At 38.1% G+C, this 14,049-nt stretch overlaps 1 protein-coding gene across 1 annotated transcript in view; it reads right to left on the bottom strand.

Annotated features, from left to right (window-relative positions):
• Positions 1-12,892, bottom strand: part of LOC139139598 (integrin alpha-9-like) — a 29,876-nt gene extending 16,984 nt beyond the window's left edge. The window contains exons 1-8 of the mRNA XM_070708482.1: positions 12,574-12,892; positions 9,016-9,140; positions 8,016-8,107; positions 7,493-7,619; positions 6,491-6,610; positions 4,303-4,392; positions 1,260-1,408; positions 389-526 (exon numbers count right to left, since the gene is read on the bottom strand). Of these exons, the coding sequence (XP_070564583.1) occupies positions 389-526; positions 1,260-1,408; positions 4,303-4,392; positions 6,491-6,610; positions 7,493-7,619; positions 8,016-8,107; positions 9,016-9,140; positions 12,574-12,806 (1,074 nt within the window). The 5' untranslated portion in view covers positions 12,807-12,892. The remainder of the gene's footprint in view (positions 1-388; positions 527-1,259; positions 1,409-4,302; positions 4,393-6,490; positions 6,611-7,492; positions 7,620-8,015; positions 8,108-9,015; positions 9,141-12,573) is intronic.
• Between the last annotated feature and the right edge of the window lie 1,157 nt (positions 12,893-14,049).

The raw sequence follows: 14,049 nt of genomic DNA, 5'->3' as shown, positions 1-14,049 counted from the left end.
TAACCACAGTGTTACCATTGTTTGCATAACTATCACGTGAGAGGTAATTTGCATAACCTTTCAAAAATCGGTTCTCCCTATGTTTTGTCTCTCAAAACTTCAAAATATCTTACTCAAACTCGCTTCAATGCAAGCTGTCACAACGCTCTTCCAAAGTGTGTCTCAGATTTTTTTATCTTAAATTAACCAGGGTTAAATTCCTATCCGTTGTTGAAAATGGCCTTTTCAAAGAACATACTATGAAAAAGAGTTTAAAGGATACGTGGACGTCAATTATATATAGAGAGAGCGCTGTTTAATCGATGAATATCTAATATTGATAACGGGTCAATATCAGTAGATTTGCATTAACAATTCTCATATTTCTTACAAGGATATTCCGACTCACCACACCACGATTTATGTAGACATAGACTCTGCCTTCGTCCACAGTTGTGGCATACAACGGGGCCCCAACCAATAAATCAGACAGACCGTCACTGTTTAAATCAATGGCACATACAGCGCTTCCAAAATATGAACCCATCTGAAAACGAAATGACATTTAATCAATCCTGAATTCTTGTTTATTAATTACTATACAGTAAGGGGGAAGTTCTCATGAAAATCCTTAAAGTTGGTGACTGGACATGTTCCATATTGTCGATTTTCATCGTGGCCACTCGGGTGCAGACAAACTGTGTGCATGCAAAAAGTACTTTGGCTTAAACCGTTTCTTGTTGAGCAGGCATTGTTCCATATCATTATGAGGACAATTTTCCTTAATTTATTGGCCAGGGAAATTTCATTCTCTTGCTCCATATGAGACTTAAGCTCACTCTTATGGACAGGTAGTAAGATTCATTTTCTTAGGGGAGTTTGAGAGTTGCAAGGAAAGGGAACGTGAAAAAGATGAAAGTGTGAACTTTTGTATCGGGGAAGCTGATGGTGAGAAAAGGGGATACGGAGAAACTAATTAGAAGAAAGGGAATATTTTCCAAATTGTTGTGGAGGGAAGTTATTCTAGCATTTTTACCCTTCAAATTCTTATCAACATGTTCAAAATACGAATATTTATTACGCAGAAACCCCTTGCGTTACAATTTCCTAAAGTCGACTGATGGCTGTCCCTGTATACAGACGGATAGGGTGTTCATTATTAAGCATCATTGAGAGCAAATGCTCTATTTTTTCTCCAAGCGTCTACACAAACATAATTTCTTCTTCGTGTATATGTTGCTGTAAAGATACTATAGTCGTTTTGGACGTTTAATAATCACCTGATCTCCTCTGAGTTCTCTCACGATCTCGAAGTTTCCCGTATCCGTCTCAATTATAAAAACAGCGCCACGCTGGTAAGCCCTGGGGGCGCCTGTCACTCCCTCCTGTGTTGCAGGTGATAAAAAGTGACCGGAACTCATTGAATATCCTTTCGAGATAGAAAGACAGAGAGAAAGAGGGTGTGAAAGATAAATTGCAATTGTCGGTCGTAGCATATAAAGCGTTGAATATATAGAAAGTTTGGGATTAAAATGAATATGTCTCATATTGCTTTTCATTTTGCTAAATCGAAACTGATAACAGCTGTTTATCTCTCTTTCTAAAGGCCAGATCAAATTCTCTCTAAAATAATTGTTTTCAACTAGTATCATGTAATTTCTCGTGGTCTTATGCTATGATTTAATAAAATTTGAGATAGTTAAATTATAGTATATCCTTTGAGACGCATCCATTACATTGTTTGTTTCCATTCATTTTTGAAAAGCATTATTTTGTAAGCTGGTTCTTATTTGGAAGCATACATGACTGTAAAATAAATATTAAGTATGCACCATAATCGTTTTTTTAAGAATATTCACAGTCGTTTGGAGAGCTATTCAGCGCTGGGACTATTCGCCCCATAGACGAGTATACAGAAGCGAGAAATACCCCAAGTCAGGAAATGAAATGGCTATTTCGTATAGGGATTGTGCCACCATGTCATCTTCGACGTTCGATTTTACCGTGAAAAGTAGCAAGTTCATCTATCATGTAACCGTCGACCGTTCCCTATCATTCTCAAAATTCATACCTGGTACTTGATTTGCTTCACAAACGCTCGTTTCGTGTGATTTTCGGCCGAATTCGACGGACACGTCGCTAAAACATAAGCGTGAGCAACATTCCGGTCACCTTACAGTGGACGTTGGGCACCTCCACTTTACTGACGTTAGCGCCGCGTACCCATGAGGGGTGACTGGAAGGTTGTTCATGCCCTATGTTTTGGCGACGTGTCTTCTGAACTGGGCCGAAAATCACACGAAAATTCATACCTGATACTTCATCTGCTTACAAAATGCTCATTTCCTGTGATTTTCCGCCGAGTTCGAGAGACACCTGGCCAAAACATAAGCGTGAGCAACATTCCAGTCATCCCTCATGGGTAGGCGGCGCCAACGTCAGTAAAGTGGAGGTACCCAAGAGGTGACCGGAATGTTGCTCACCCCCAGGTTTTGGCGAGGTGTCCGTCGAATTCGGCCGAAAATCACACGAAACAAGCGTTTTTGAATCAGATAAAGTATCGGGTATGAAATTTTAGAATGATAGGGAACGATCGACGGTTGCATGATAGATGAACTTGCTAATTTTCACAGTGAAATCGGACACGGAATGTTACATGGCGCGGTTTTTATAGCCATTCTGTTTCCTGACTTGGGGTATTTCTCGCTTCTGTATACTCGTCTATGGGGCGAATAGTCCAAGCGCTGAATAGCTCTCGAGCGACTGTGGAATATTTCAAGAGACGCTACGTCGATTACTAAATCTTTCAAGGCAACGAATACTTTATTTCATCCAAGGAAAATTTTCTGCTAAAAAGTTTTATACCTTACTTTTACCAATGGTGGAGAATCAGGGTGCTGTATTCATCACCGTACCTATCGAAGCTCTCGTACTATTGATTAATACACTATTTTTAAATCAACGGAAGTGCCAATGCGGTGCACCCATCCATACTATAATGATGACCCGTGTGGTATATTTAGTTGGGAGGGCTGTTTGATATGAATGATTTTTCAAGGGAGAGTAATGAGTAGAAACATACTTCCACGACAGTATTGAGAATAGAAAATGCATTTATACACGATGCAATCAGCACAAGGATGAAAACTAAATCACCAAAATATCTCGAGATGCTACCAAGAGAGGTAATGGCCTCTACACAAGTTATAATCTTATGATTAAATGATTTGTATACAATTATTGTATGAAAAGAACGGCAATTTTACCTTAATCCCTGATCAATATTGTGGTTCAATTATGCATTACCTACAATTCTCCTTTCTATCTGATGGAATTTCTTCAAAAACAGTCTTTCACCAGATTACTGTCTAAATGATTCTCATTCACATAACCGTGATTGCTATTGAATCAAACAATACATTAACAACTGAGTATAAAGGGAGCAGAACTATTTTCAGCAAAACAGCGTAGGTAAATTTGTGACTGCATTGTTGCTGGCGATCTATCTCGTACAAATAAATATTAAAGTTATAATGGCCTGCTAGTTAAAACTGTAATAAACTCTGACGCTGTCCATAACATCGACATATTTGAAAATATCTCGAGATGCTACCAAAACGCATCCAATATCTCTACTCAAAACGCATTACGGGGTCTGTTCATTGAGAAAGGAGCTCTAATATCTTCACCTGTCTTTACAAAAACACGAAAATCTATGAGGGTCTGATTCTTGAATGGATGTTGTTGTTGTACTGTGTGGGAAAACATACGAATCCAGGAATGTCATGGTAAACTCTCTCCTTTCTACGGAGAAGAGAGCTTACGCATGGAAACTTAGTCTACCAAGCTGTAACAGCTGTCGGCTAAGGTCAGGGAGAACGCCCGATGATCCATTCTTATGTTCATAAGACTTACAAGTTCCCCATTTCATTATAGGCAATGATGCAATTTGCTTTTGCAAGGCACACTAGAAAATCTTCCGATCCAGAGACCATGTCGAGATTTTACATGTATTTTGACTGACCTGTCAAGATTACGATTTTCTCTTTTGTGAAGAAATCTCCCTTTCGAGCAATTTTACCCTCAGTCTGTGTAACAATTGAAATTGTTAATGCTTTCATTGCTTAGCATAGCTTTGACATGACATAAAATGTGCAAATTGAGCAGATTCACATTTCATGCAAGTGACACTATGCAGTGTATATTTATTCTTCAAAAGATACCGCAGTTAATTTGACAAATTTGAAATAGGTAAGAAAACAACATTGGACTTCTTCAGAAACAAGTACACATAGGCAATGATGCAATTTGCAATCTACTTACCTGAGTAGTAACTTCTTTTTGTCGCATTGTCAGAATACCATTCCTTAACGTGTACTTTTGCTGTAGTTTCTTCAACTGAAAGTATTGAACCTATTTGGGGAAATCGAAGTTGAATGGAGATTTAAGGCGATTGCTATAGCGGGAAATGTAGCCGTATACATATAATCTATCGTGTTCGAATGGCGCCCATGTATTGGTTCGTCAATTCTCTCTTTTGAACTTAGACTGTGTGTCCACGGCTACTTTCAGTAAAAATACAGGTATTTGTTTTTATTGTGACAATTCCTTAAATACGGTTCATCCAGTGAGAGAACTTTCTAGGATGTGAGATTCTGTGCTATTCTTCATTTTGCCTGTGGAAAATTAGCAGGCGTAGCATGCGCGATCTCTTCCTGTGTAGTGTCTACCGTTATGGCGTTGATTGAAAGGAGTTGAGCATATCGTCAATGTCTTTCGTCAGACGCACAAGGGCTACACCCACAATAACGTGCAGAAAGTGCAGAATGAATTTAGAAATTCAACAAACACTCTGATTTCTGTCATATGTTTATCGGACTTGAAATTGCCAAAATTTAGAATTTCGTCTGGGGAAAACAATTTTATACAGTATAGCTCTCTCTCTCAGTGTGTTTATTTATATCAACAATCTGTCCTACCTTAATTTAATATACAATCCATTTTTATCACGTTTTTGTAAAGTCATGTTACGGCTGATTACTTAAACGACATTATAGGGATATTGTGGTGTGAGGTTTTAGCCGAATCACCCTGACAAAAATAAAACGTTGAGACACTTATTCGAAGCCGGTGTACTTTCAATAAGCATGAATAACAAGACAATCGCCTACAGCTTTGGTTTATAGTTCAATCAATTTTATTAAATCCCCAACACTTTTGCAAAAAGCTTTGCTATATTTATCACTGATAACTTTATTGATCAAAGTGGATTTCTTAAAAATAAGTTTTACTCAATCCATTGGTAAAAACACGCATCGAGACGACAAAATTCATTATTGAAAACAGGTAGCCGCGAATATATAACATTTAGAAGCTACCCTTAACGCTTACACTGCTCGCGTGAATTAAAATGCTGAATTGTGTAACGGAAGTCCCAAATCTTTAGTTTTTGTTGACAATTACTGTTTACATCTCGTCAGCCCTCTGTTCTCATTTGAAAGGTAAGTCAAGTTAAACACTAACTTTATTTGCCCCTTGCAAGTGACGGTCCAGAATCACAGGTTTTCGGATTAGTACCTACTCCGCCTGATCACTCCGCTTTATTCCACCCTTTTATAGCACCTATGGTGTACGTGAAAGAAATCGGATACTGTATACCAAACGGTCGGTATCGACAATCCGGAATCAAGCGCTGCCCTAAAAAACACTCAATCCCGAGAATCCGGTTTTTATATGATCAAAATTGCACTAGGCTTAGTTCTTCTGACCGAAAGTGTGAATTGAAAAATCTAAAAGTAGCGTTTCACATTAAGATATCAATAATGATCTAGTGAACAATATTGAGACACAAAAGCAAATTACAAATAGAAGCAAATAACTTTTCGATTCTCTGCCGCACTCTAGCTGTCCGAAAGATAATGTTGATTTGTGGTATAGTAAAGTTATGATGGTCACACATTCACACGAACATGACCATGATGATGGCAATGGATCGACGTGAAAAGTATATCAATTTTACGTTGCATAAATCATTATAAAATATTATTTTATCTAAATATTTTCTGTGACACTGCATTCTTTTAATCATAGCATGTACGTAACAGTTATAACTATAGCCGAGTGCCAAGCATAAGCATCTATTTTCTTTCATTGTATATTTCTTAAACGATCCTCTAACAATGACATCATGATGAAGGACTACATTAAATTGGTTGCTAACTACATCTAAAAATGATAGCTTTATCAAAACCTATAACTGCTGAGCTAGCACGTTTTCAGAGGTTTTTGTGTACAGGAACAAATAATTTTGTTGATTTATCAGGGACTCAGCGCGGAGACATTTCTTTTTGAATACATTTTACGATATTGATTCTTGTTGCGAGTCTGCTCTGAAGGTTTATAGCAAATAACAACATTACAATTATATTTTCCTGCATTTCCACACGTAATCCAATGTAAGCGGCTAACACTGCCTGCCATCTACTGGCTATACATGGTTCGATATACTCACCTTCCCAATCCTTCGCTCCAACAGCACCAAGTAGCAATATCTTTGACTTCGACACGAAATGTGAACTCAAACCAGCCTGACACCAACCCAACCATACACGTCCTTTTCTTGCAATTGGTTCTGCAGACATTGAAAGTTCATTTCAAACTCTGATGTAACAGATAGCAATAACAGCAATTCGGAACAGTTTTCGTCCCTTACACTGACAACAGGCAAGTATCTATAAGTGGACTCACCATGCTCACTGCAACACCATGTATATGACTTATTTCAGCATGCTACAACTACAATTCCTTATACATTATTAAAGGGACACCAAACGAGCAGGTTTCGCAAAATTTATACAGATAAATTTCAGTGTACATGGGATCAAGTGTATAGACGTTTCTGAAAAAAATATTAAAATATAGAAAGAAAACATAAGGCCTCTCGCGACAGTCCAAATTGAGGGGGACATATTTCCTCTTCCTGCTATTTCGTTTGCAAGTTCCATCAAGTTGTATGATATCCTATGGAGAAACTCCCCCTAACTGCGTTCCCATAACTACAACTCGCCTTAGTGCTATTGCGATTTACAATTCTGTTGACAATTCTAGTACAGAATATCATCTTATTCCGGCCAATAGGTTAGTCCGCAGAACTCTTTCCCAGTAATACGCAATAAAATTGCATGTTTTAAAGGTATACAGTCACCTGTAGTCTAAATATGCCCATATATGGTCAAAGGGGCGTTCCTTGGTATTCAAACTGTCAACGTGAGGGCGCTGCTTTTTAAAAGCGGCCACCCGCTTAAAATCTGTGATTGGTTAGATTTTCTCTTTCTATGGTAACTGTGGCAAAATTGGAACAGGTGACAGTATATCTTTAAGCTAACTCCAAGGAAAACTTCATCGGACAGATTTCACCTTGAACGGCTTTCTTGCGAGGACTTTACGGCTATAAGATTTGTGTTCAACATATTGGTTATCCGCGAAAGGGACTATATATGATCTGATGCCGTACCTCCAAAGCAGGGGCTTACTGCTCTTATGGAAGCGAAATCTAGGTTTGCATTAAGAATGTAGCAAACGCCAATGGGAACAAGATAATGAGCATCTTCGACATAGACCGCAAAGCGATGACCGCATACCTGAAAAAGTGAATGACTTTCATTATATCCAAATTTGTTACAAAAAAGCATAAAGTCCGCAAGCTAGGTATTTGACATTGGATCAAGTATAAAATGATAATTTCTGAACAGATTATCATTTTCCGTCATTGGTCGACACAATGGAGATTATCCACATGCAAAATGTGCTATGTATGTCCAGAAATATTTTACTGAATCTTGAGTTTTAAGGACACTTGCGGGGGCTCGGTGATAGGCTCCGGCCATCCGCCGGTATGTTGTTTCTTCCAAGACCTCGGTTGATTTTACGCCTATTTGATGGACTTTGAGTATCATTTTAGATGCATGTCATGCTCTATCGTTAAGCGATGCCAATGGTATATTATGAATCCTGCTAAATATCATCGGTGAACTCACAGTAACATTACTGTCGCCTGTCTCTTGTCTGGTCATCGAAACTCCAATCCACTGCTCGCTTTTATAACTCGATCTACTGAAGGCTTCGTTACCTGTCGATAGAGTGTCATTAATTTTCATAATATACTTTTTGAAACGTCCTTTGAAACGTCCAATTTTAATATTTTGCTTTGGATTGAAGAAAAGTGTAGTTCTGCAGTTCAAAAGGCATTCTTAGTATTAAAGTACACCGGAATATATGGCCTTTGAAGCATCTCCCGGTAGATCTAATTGACGGTCATTAGTTTTTGAAATGTTTGTGAAAGTAAAATCAAATGCATATTTCAAGTTATAAATGGTTGCCAAAATATCCCATTCAAATGATTTTTTTTTGTTTCTCGATACAGTCATTTTTCTTACTGTTACAACTATAAGTACAAAGTGCATAGATAGTGGAATCAATGTTTGCAATGGACATCTCGAGAATACGATTAAATAAGGAATTCATTCGAGCAACGTTGTGAATTTTTACCATGTCACTCTTTTCAAAGAAAACAGAAAACTTCCCTTATATGAAGGTGGTATGCGCCTGGAAAGTGAAATACTTAAATTTTGCTTAAACTTTCCTCAAGCAATCTTTCAAACATGCACTGGTCATCGCGCAAATTTTAGTACTAGAGAAGTAAACTACCAAAAATCTGAAATTCATAATGACCGCCATCCCGGTTTTCGATAAAACTAAGACTGTTCAAAGTTTTCTCACACCAAGAGCTTTAAAATTAGCCCCACAAGTGGTAGACCAGAAAAGAATTGTAAAGGGTTGTTAGTCTGAATATTGGTCCCTGCGGCGCATTCTACCTCTACGGGTGAAATGTCTTTTTCTGAAGGATAATTTCCCAAAGCCTCAAACGTGTATTCATGTTTCTACCATGACCTAAATGTTTGTGAACATGTCGAAATCATATTTGCCTGAAATCTACAAACATAGCAGGATCTTCTCCGCCATTGGTAAATACTTTACCTGTATCGTCCACTTTGACTGGTTCGCAATCATATGGATGTCGAACCTTGCATTTATAAATGGCCCCCGGTCTTTCCAGTTTGGGTGAGTATGTGGATTTATCTCTTGGAGCGCCGACCAGGACCCTGTGAACGACAAGACCGCTTTAAAATTGTAACATCGAGATGAATTTTGCTATGCTCCTTCTGCCTTTACAGGTAAATACTTTTTTAAATAGAACATTAAAACATGCTAGAGTAATACCAAAATAGCAGGCCATTATATTTCATATGGACAACCATGTTCTATCATGGAAGATGGTTGATGAGCTTACCTCTTGACATTGGCAGGGGAATGCCATAAAGGATGAGAACTTTAGCTTACAGGCTTCCTGAAAACACACCAGCTATTACAGATACAGAAACAAGGACTTTGTCGCAGACCTCAAGGGGTCTCAATTTGACAATGACTTTTGGGAAGAACATAGTTGCTTTTGATGTACGTTAAGGCTGCTTTCATAAATAACGAGGAGATGAACTGGAGGAATCGCGACTGAAACCTCATTTTTCCAGATCCTCCTCAATACCCTCAAAAAATTTCAAATTCCCCTCTATATGATCAAAATTTTTCAAGTCCCTCTCAACTATCACAAGCCCGCATATTTGTAAGGGATACGCGCGCAGAAAAAATAAACATGTATTGCGCAGTTCTGCTAACGGAGGATCAACACTACCTGTTATTAGCAGTTTGTAGAGTCATATTCCAAGGCAATTCTGAAACTGATTCATTTTTAAACGCGTCAGTGAACTTTTTGAATTTATCAAAGTCTCAGCCGACTTGAGTTAATCCGACTCTGGCCAGGTCAATGCCAACTGCTGAAGAGCACAAAAAGTGACGATCACGAGAGAGTATGCAAATTGTGAATTCTGGCTAATTGCCATATTGTAAAAAACTGAGCACAGTGACTAACAAACAGTTTGTTTCTTAAGTATAAGACATATATTACTCAGATACTACTCAAAATTGACAATGCTGGAAGATTAAAATATTACATCAAATAAACGTCTTAGTCTCTGGAATTTGGTTGTAGTAACGGCAAATTTGGTTTAAAAATAAATCCATTTTGTGACACATTTTTTCCTTTAAATTAGTCTTTACTGTTCAAAGTTTTACTTTTGTATTATTTTACGAGGAGAATGTGAAAATTTAGAAAATCAAGCATGGTGACCTCCATCTTTTTTCTTTGATATTTGATTATTCTCATATGCCAGAATTCAAAAATCCCTGATAACTTTTCAAGTCTCAAAGTCTTCCATGTGTTGCTCTCTGGCCTGATATTATGTGTATTATATATGTATTACTGTCATGAGCGTCATTTGACCCAAACACTTCTTCAACTAACATGTACATTAGAGTCAGAGCTATCTCTATCACTGCTCAGGTATGCAGTGACAGTGACACTGCAGTAGCAGGGCAGTACATGATAGTGACACTGCCCATAAGCGGCAGCTGCATTAACTTTGATAATTTTGAGAATTTTTGTTCAGTTTATACAACTGTGTTCTTGTTCTACTCCCTACAGCATGTTGAACTGTCCAGTATTCAGCTTGCCAACACAGCCTACACACACAGTGTATGTGTGTACCATTTGTATCATTGACAAAAGACTCTAACGAGAAATGTATACGTTGAAACTCGAAGCATGCAATCGAGGTTTGACAGCCAACAAATGCATAATTTTGACAAGCTCTACACCAGTGACTTAGGATATATCAACCTTGCATTTTCAATTAAGTGTAAGTTGCGAGAGTTGACATTTTCAAAAACACTACGCCAAAAGACAAAACACAGCAAGTCATAATTTAAAAGAGACTGACTGTTGCTTGTAAATGTGAGATGCTCTTTTTAACGTTGAAAGGGGAACTAGAAATCTGCCACACCTCTTGTGGCGAGAACATTTCTTGGCAATAACACCCGAATGTGGTGCGATAACATCAGTCAAAACTATTTAAGGTAGCTACATACCTTATAGACACTTTCAGATTTTTATTTTTTTTCTCAGTTATAGAAGTCCCAACCCCCAATAAAGTTATATATTTTCTGAAAGCGCTGATACTGGGAAATCCGACCTTGCACAGTGCACAGTCATTATTTGCAGAATAGTCACATGACAAGCGTTTTGCTTAACTTTCCAAAAATTGGTCCCCCCCCCCCCAACCTTTGGCGAATATCCTGCACGATTTCCGGTTGAAATTTATGCATTTACAAGCCTTAGCAATACAATTCAAATCCGTGTCTGCTATTTTTTCTCCGAGTCTCCTTCAAATTATATGACGCGACAATTACAATTCCTTGAAAAGCACCTTAGTCTTAACACCTTAGTGCATGACAGAAAACAAAGGCACATAAAGGAAATCCCAGACACCGATTTAAAGGATATAACCAATGCTTGTCAATGCACAAATTTCAACGGGAAATCGTGCAGCGTGTTCGCTGAAGGGAGGAAAAACAGATTTTTGGTAGGTTTAGAAAAACGCTTGTCCCTTGACTATTATGCAAATGATGACTGTGTACTGTACAAGGTCAGATTTCCCAATATCAGGGCTTTCAGAAAATATATACTTTATTGGGGTTTTGAACTTTTATAACCGAGAAAAAATAAAAAAATCTGATAGTGTCTATAAGGTATGTTGCTACCTTCAGTATATTTCTTAAGATCCCTAGATACTCAGCACTTACAAAAGCAATCATTGCCTTCAGCAATACTGCCTTGCTATGAATGGAATTTAGATACAGTATGCCTTTTAGCTACATTCGCAGTAAGTTCAATGTAACCAAACCTGTTTTGTCCATTGTAATAAAAATTGAGAAATCTGCGCAGGTCGTAATGTTTAAAAGTTGTCTGAGACCATATCCAGACCATTTGTTTAGAATGGTATACATCAGTACGTATTTTTTTCAACATGATATGAATAATATTGAAAACACTTCGTCAATGTTGTACCAGAGGTCTCTACTTATTTATGACTTATTTATGAAACATTGTCTTTAATCAAGAGGGAAAACATTCAAAGATTAAAGAGATGATATTTTATTACATTTTCCCGGATATCAATATCAGGACTGGGAAGGGAGATTACATTACGAAACATACTTACTTCACACCATTTAATTGAAATGTCTGGAAAGTCAGTCATTGTAAAGATTTACCAAATTAAAATTCATAAACAGTAAAAAATACAGATATCTATAGTCTATCATAATTGATTTGCTTACATTAAATTCCTCGTTTCTTGAGAGAGAGAGAGAGAGAGAGAGAGAGAGAGAGAGAGAGAGAGAGAGAGAGAGAGAGAGAGGGAGAGAGAGAGAGAAACAGAGAGAGAGAGAGAGAGAGAGAGAGAGAGAGAGAGAGAGAGAGAGAGAGAGAGAGAGAGAGAGAGAGAGAGAGAGGATGTGAACAAGACCAACAATATGTGCATGCACATAATTAGGAATATCAGTGTACAGGACACATGCAAGTAAACATCCCTTCAACGTGCTTGTGATGGAAACATATTTTCCTGGTTTCGATGTTCTTACCATTGTCCCTGGCTATTTGTGTGTTCCAAAACCGTGTACCCAAAGTAGGCATCCGATAAACCTGGTCCACGAAAGACTATTGGGTTACTGGTGTCCACGTTGAAGCATGTGCCGAGGCTGAGTAGCATAGAAATAATGCACAAGGAAAACAGCAGCGAATGTGTTACCATGACGGTGTGTTGATTGTGTTTCTCTGCAGCCAAAGTTGATTTTGTAGTTACAGGAAGGAGCATTTCGTCAACTCTTCGCAGACTGAAAGGAAATCCCTCTACTGTTCTGTTTACATCTCGGCTAGATATAGACCGGCCTGCTGAGGTAAACGTGACTAAATTATAATTATATCATACCAGTATATTGATGGCGCAAACACAGCCGTCTGATTGGTCGAGACGCGAAAAGAGCCGTGGTATATTCGCGATATACCACGGCTGGCATACGCGCGAGCTCTCGGCTTGAGCAAAAATCCGTTTTTGACGATCCAGGCCAGAATTTAAAATTTCAATATACTGTTATGATATAATAGCAATAAATCACACCCAGCGACGGTATACCACTTGACCAGTTCACTTCATATATGCACTCGCTATCGCTCGTGCATATATGTCGTGAACTGGTCAAAATCTTGTGGTATACCATCGCTGGGTGTACTTTATTGCTTAATTATTCACCGGTGCTGCAATCCTCTTAAGTCATAATGATCTAGTCTGCAAAGTAAAATATTTTACTGGATGAGCTATGAAATATAAAAAACAAGTCATCGTTGATGACACAGTCCCCACTTGTTAATGGGTATTTTGATTACAGGTCCTCAAAGAGGATAGAGTCCTCTTCATTAGGTCTGTGATAAAAATACTTTTGAATGAATTCGCTTGATACATGTCTGAGTTATGGTTCAGGACATGAAAAAAATCGTAACAAAATGGTCGCACAGTGGCCATATTGGATCGCATCACAAAACAAATTGATGTGCATAGCTATGACATTGGTCGATGTCCTTGTACCAACTTTGAATAAAATTGGTTGAAACATGCGGATATGCCTGAGAAATGGCTCTGTACATGAAAAAATCGTAATAAAATGGCCGCCTGGCGGCCATATTGGACCGTATCACAAGACAGATTGACGTGCATATGTATGACATAGGTCAATGTCCTTGTACCAATTTTGAATAAAATCGGTTGAGATATGCCTGAGTTATGGCTCTGTATATGAAAAAATCGTAATAAAATGGCCGCACAGCGGCCATATTGGATCGTATCACAAAACAAATTGTCGTGCACAGCTATGACATTTGTCAATAAGCTTGTACCAACTTTGAATAAAATCGGTTGAAACGTGCCTGAGTTATGGCTCTGTACATGAAAAAATCGTAATAAAATGGCCGCCTGGCGGCCATATTGGATCGTATCATGAAACAAATTGACGTGCATATCTATGACATGGTCAATGTCCTTGTACCAACTCTGAATAAAATCG

The sequence above is a fragment of the Ptychodera flava genome, chromosome 9 (genome assembly GCF_041260155.1).
Source record: "Ptychodera flava strain L36383 chromosome 9, AS_Pfla_20210202, whole genome shotgun sequence".
Lineage (NCBI taxonomy): Eukaryota > Metazoa > Hemichordata > Enteropneusta > Ptychoderidae > Ptychodera > Ptychodera flava.
This window is presented reverse-complemented; position numbering and strand designations above follow the sequence as displayed.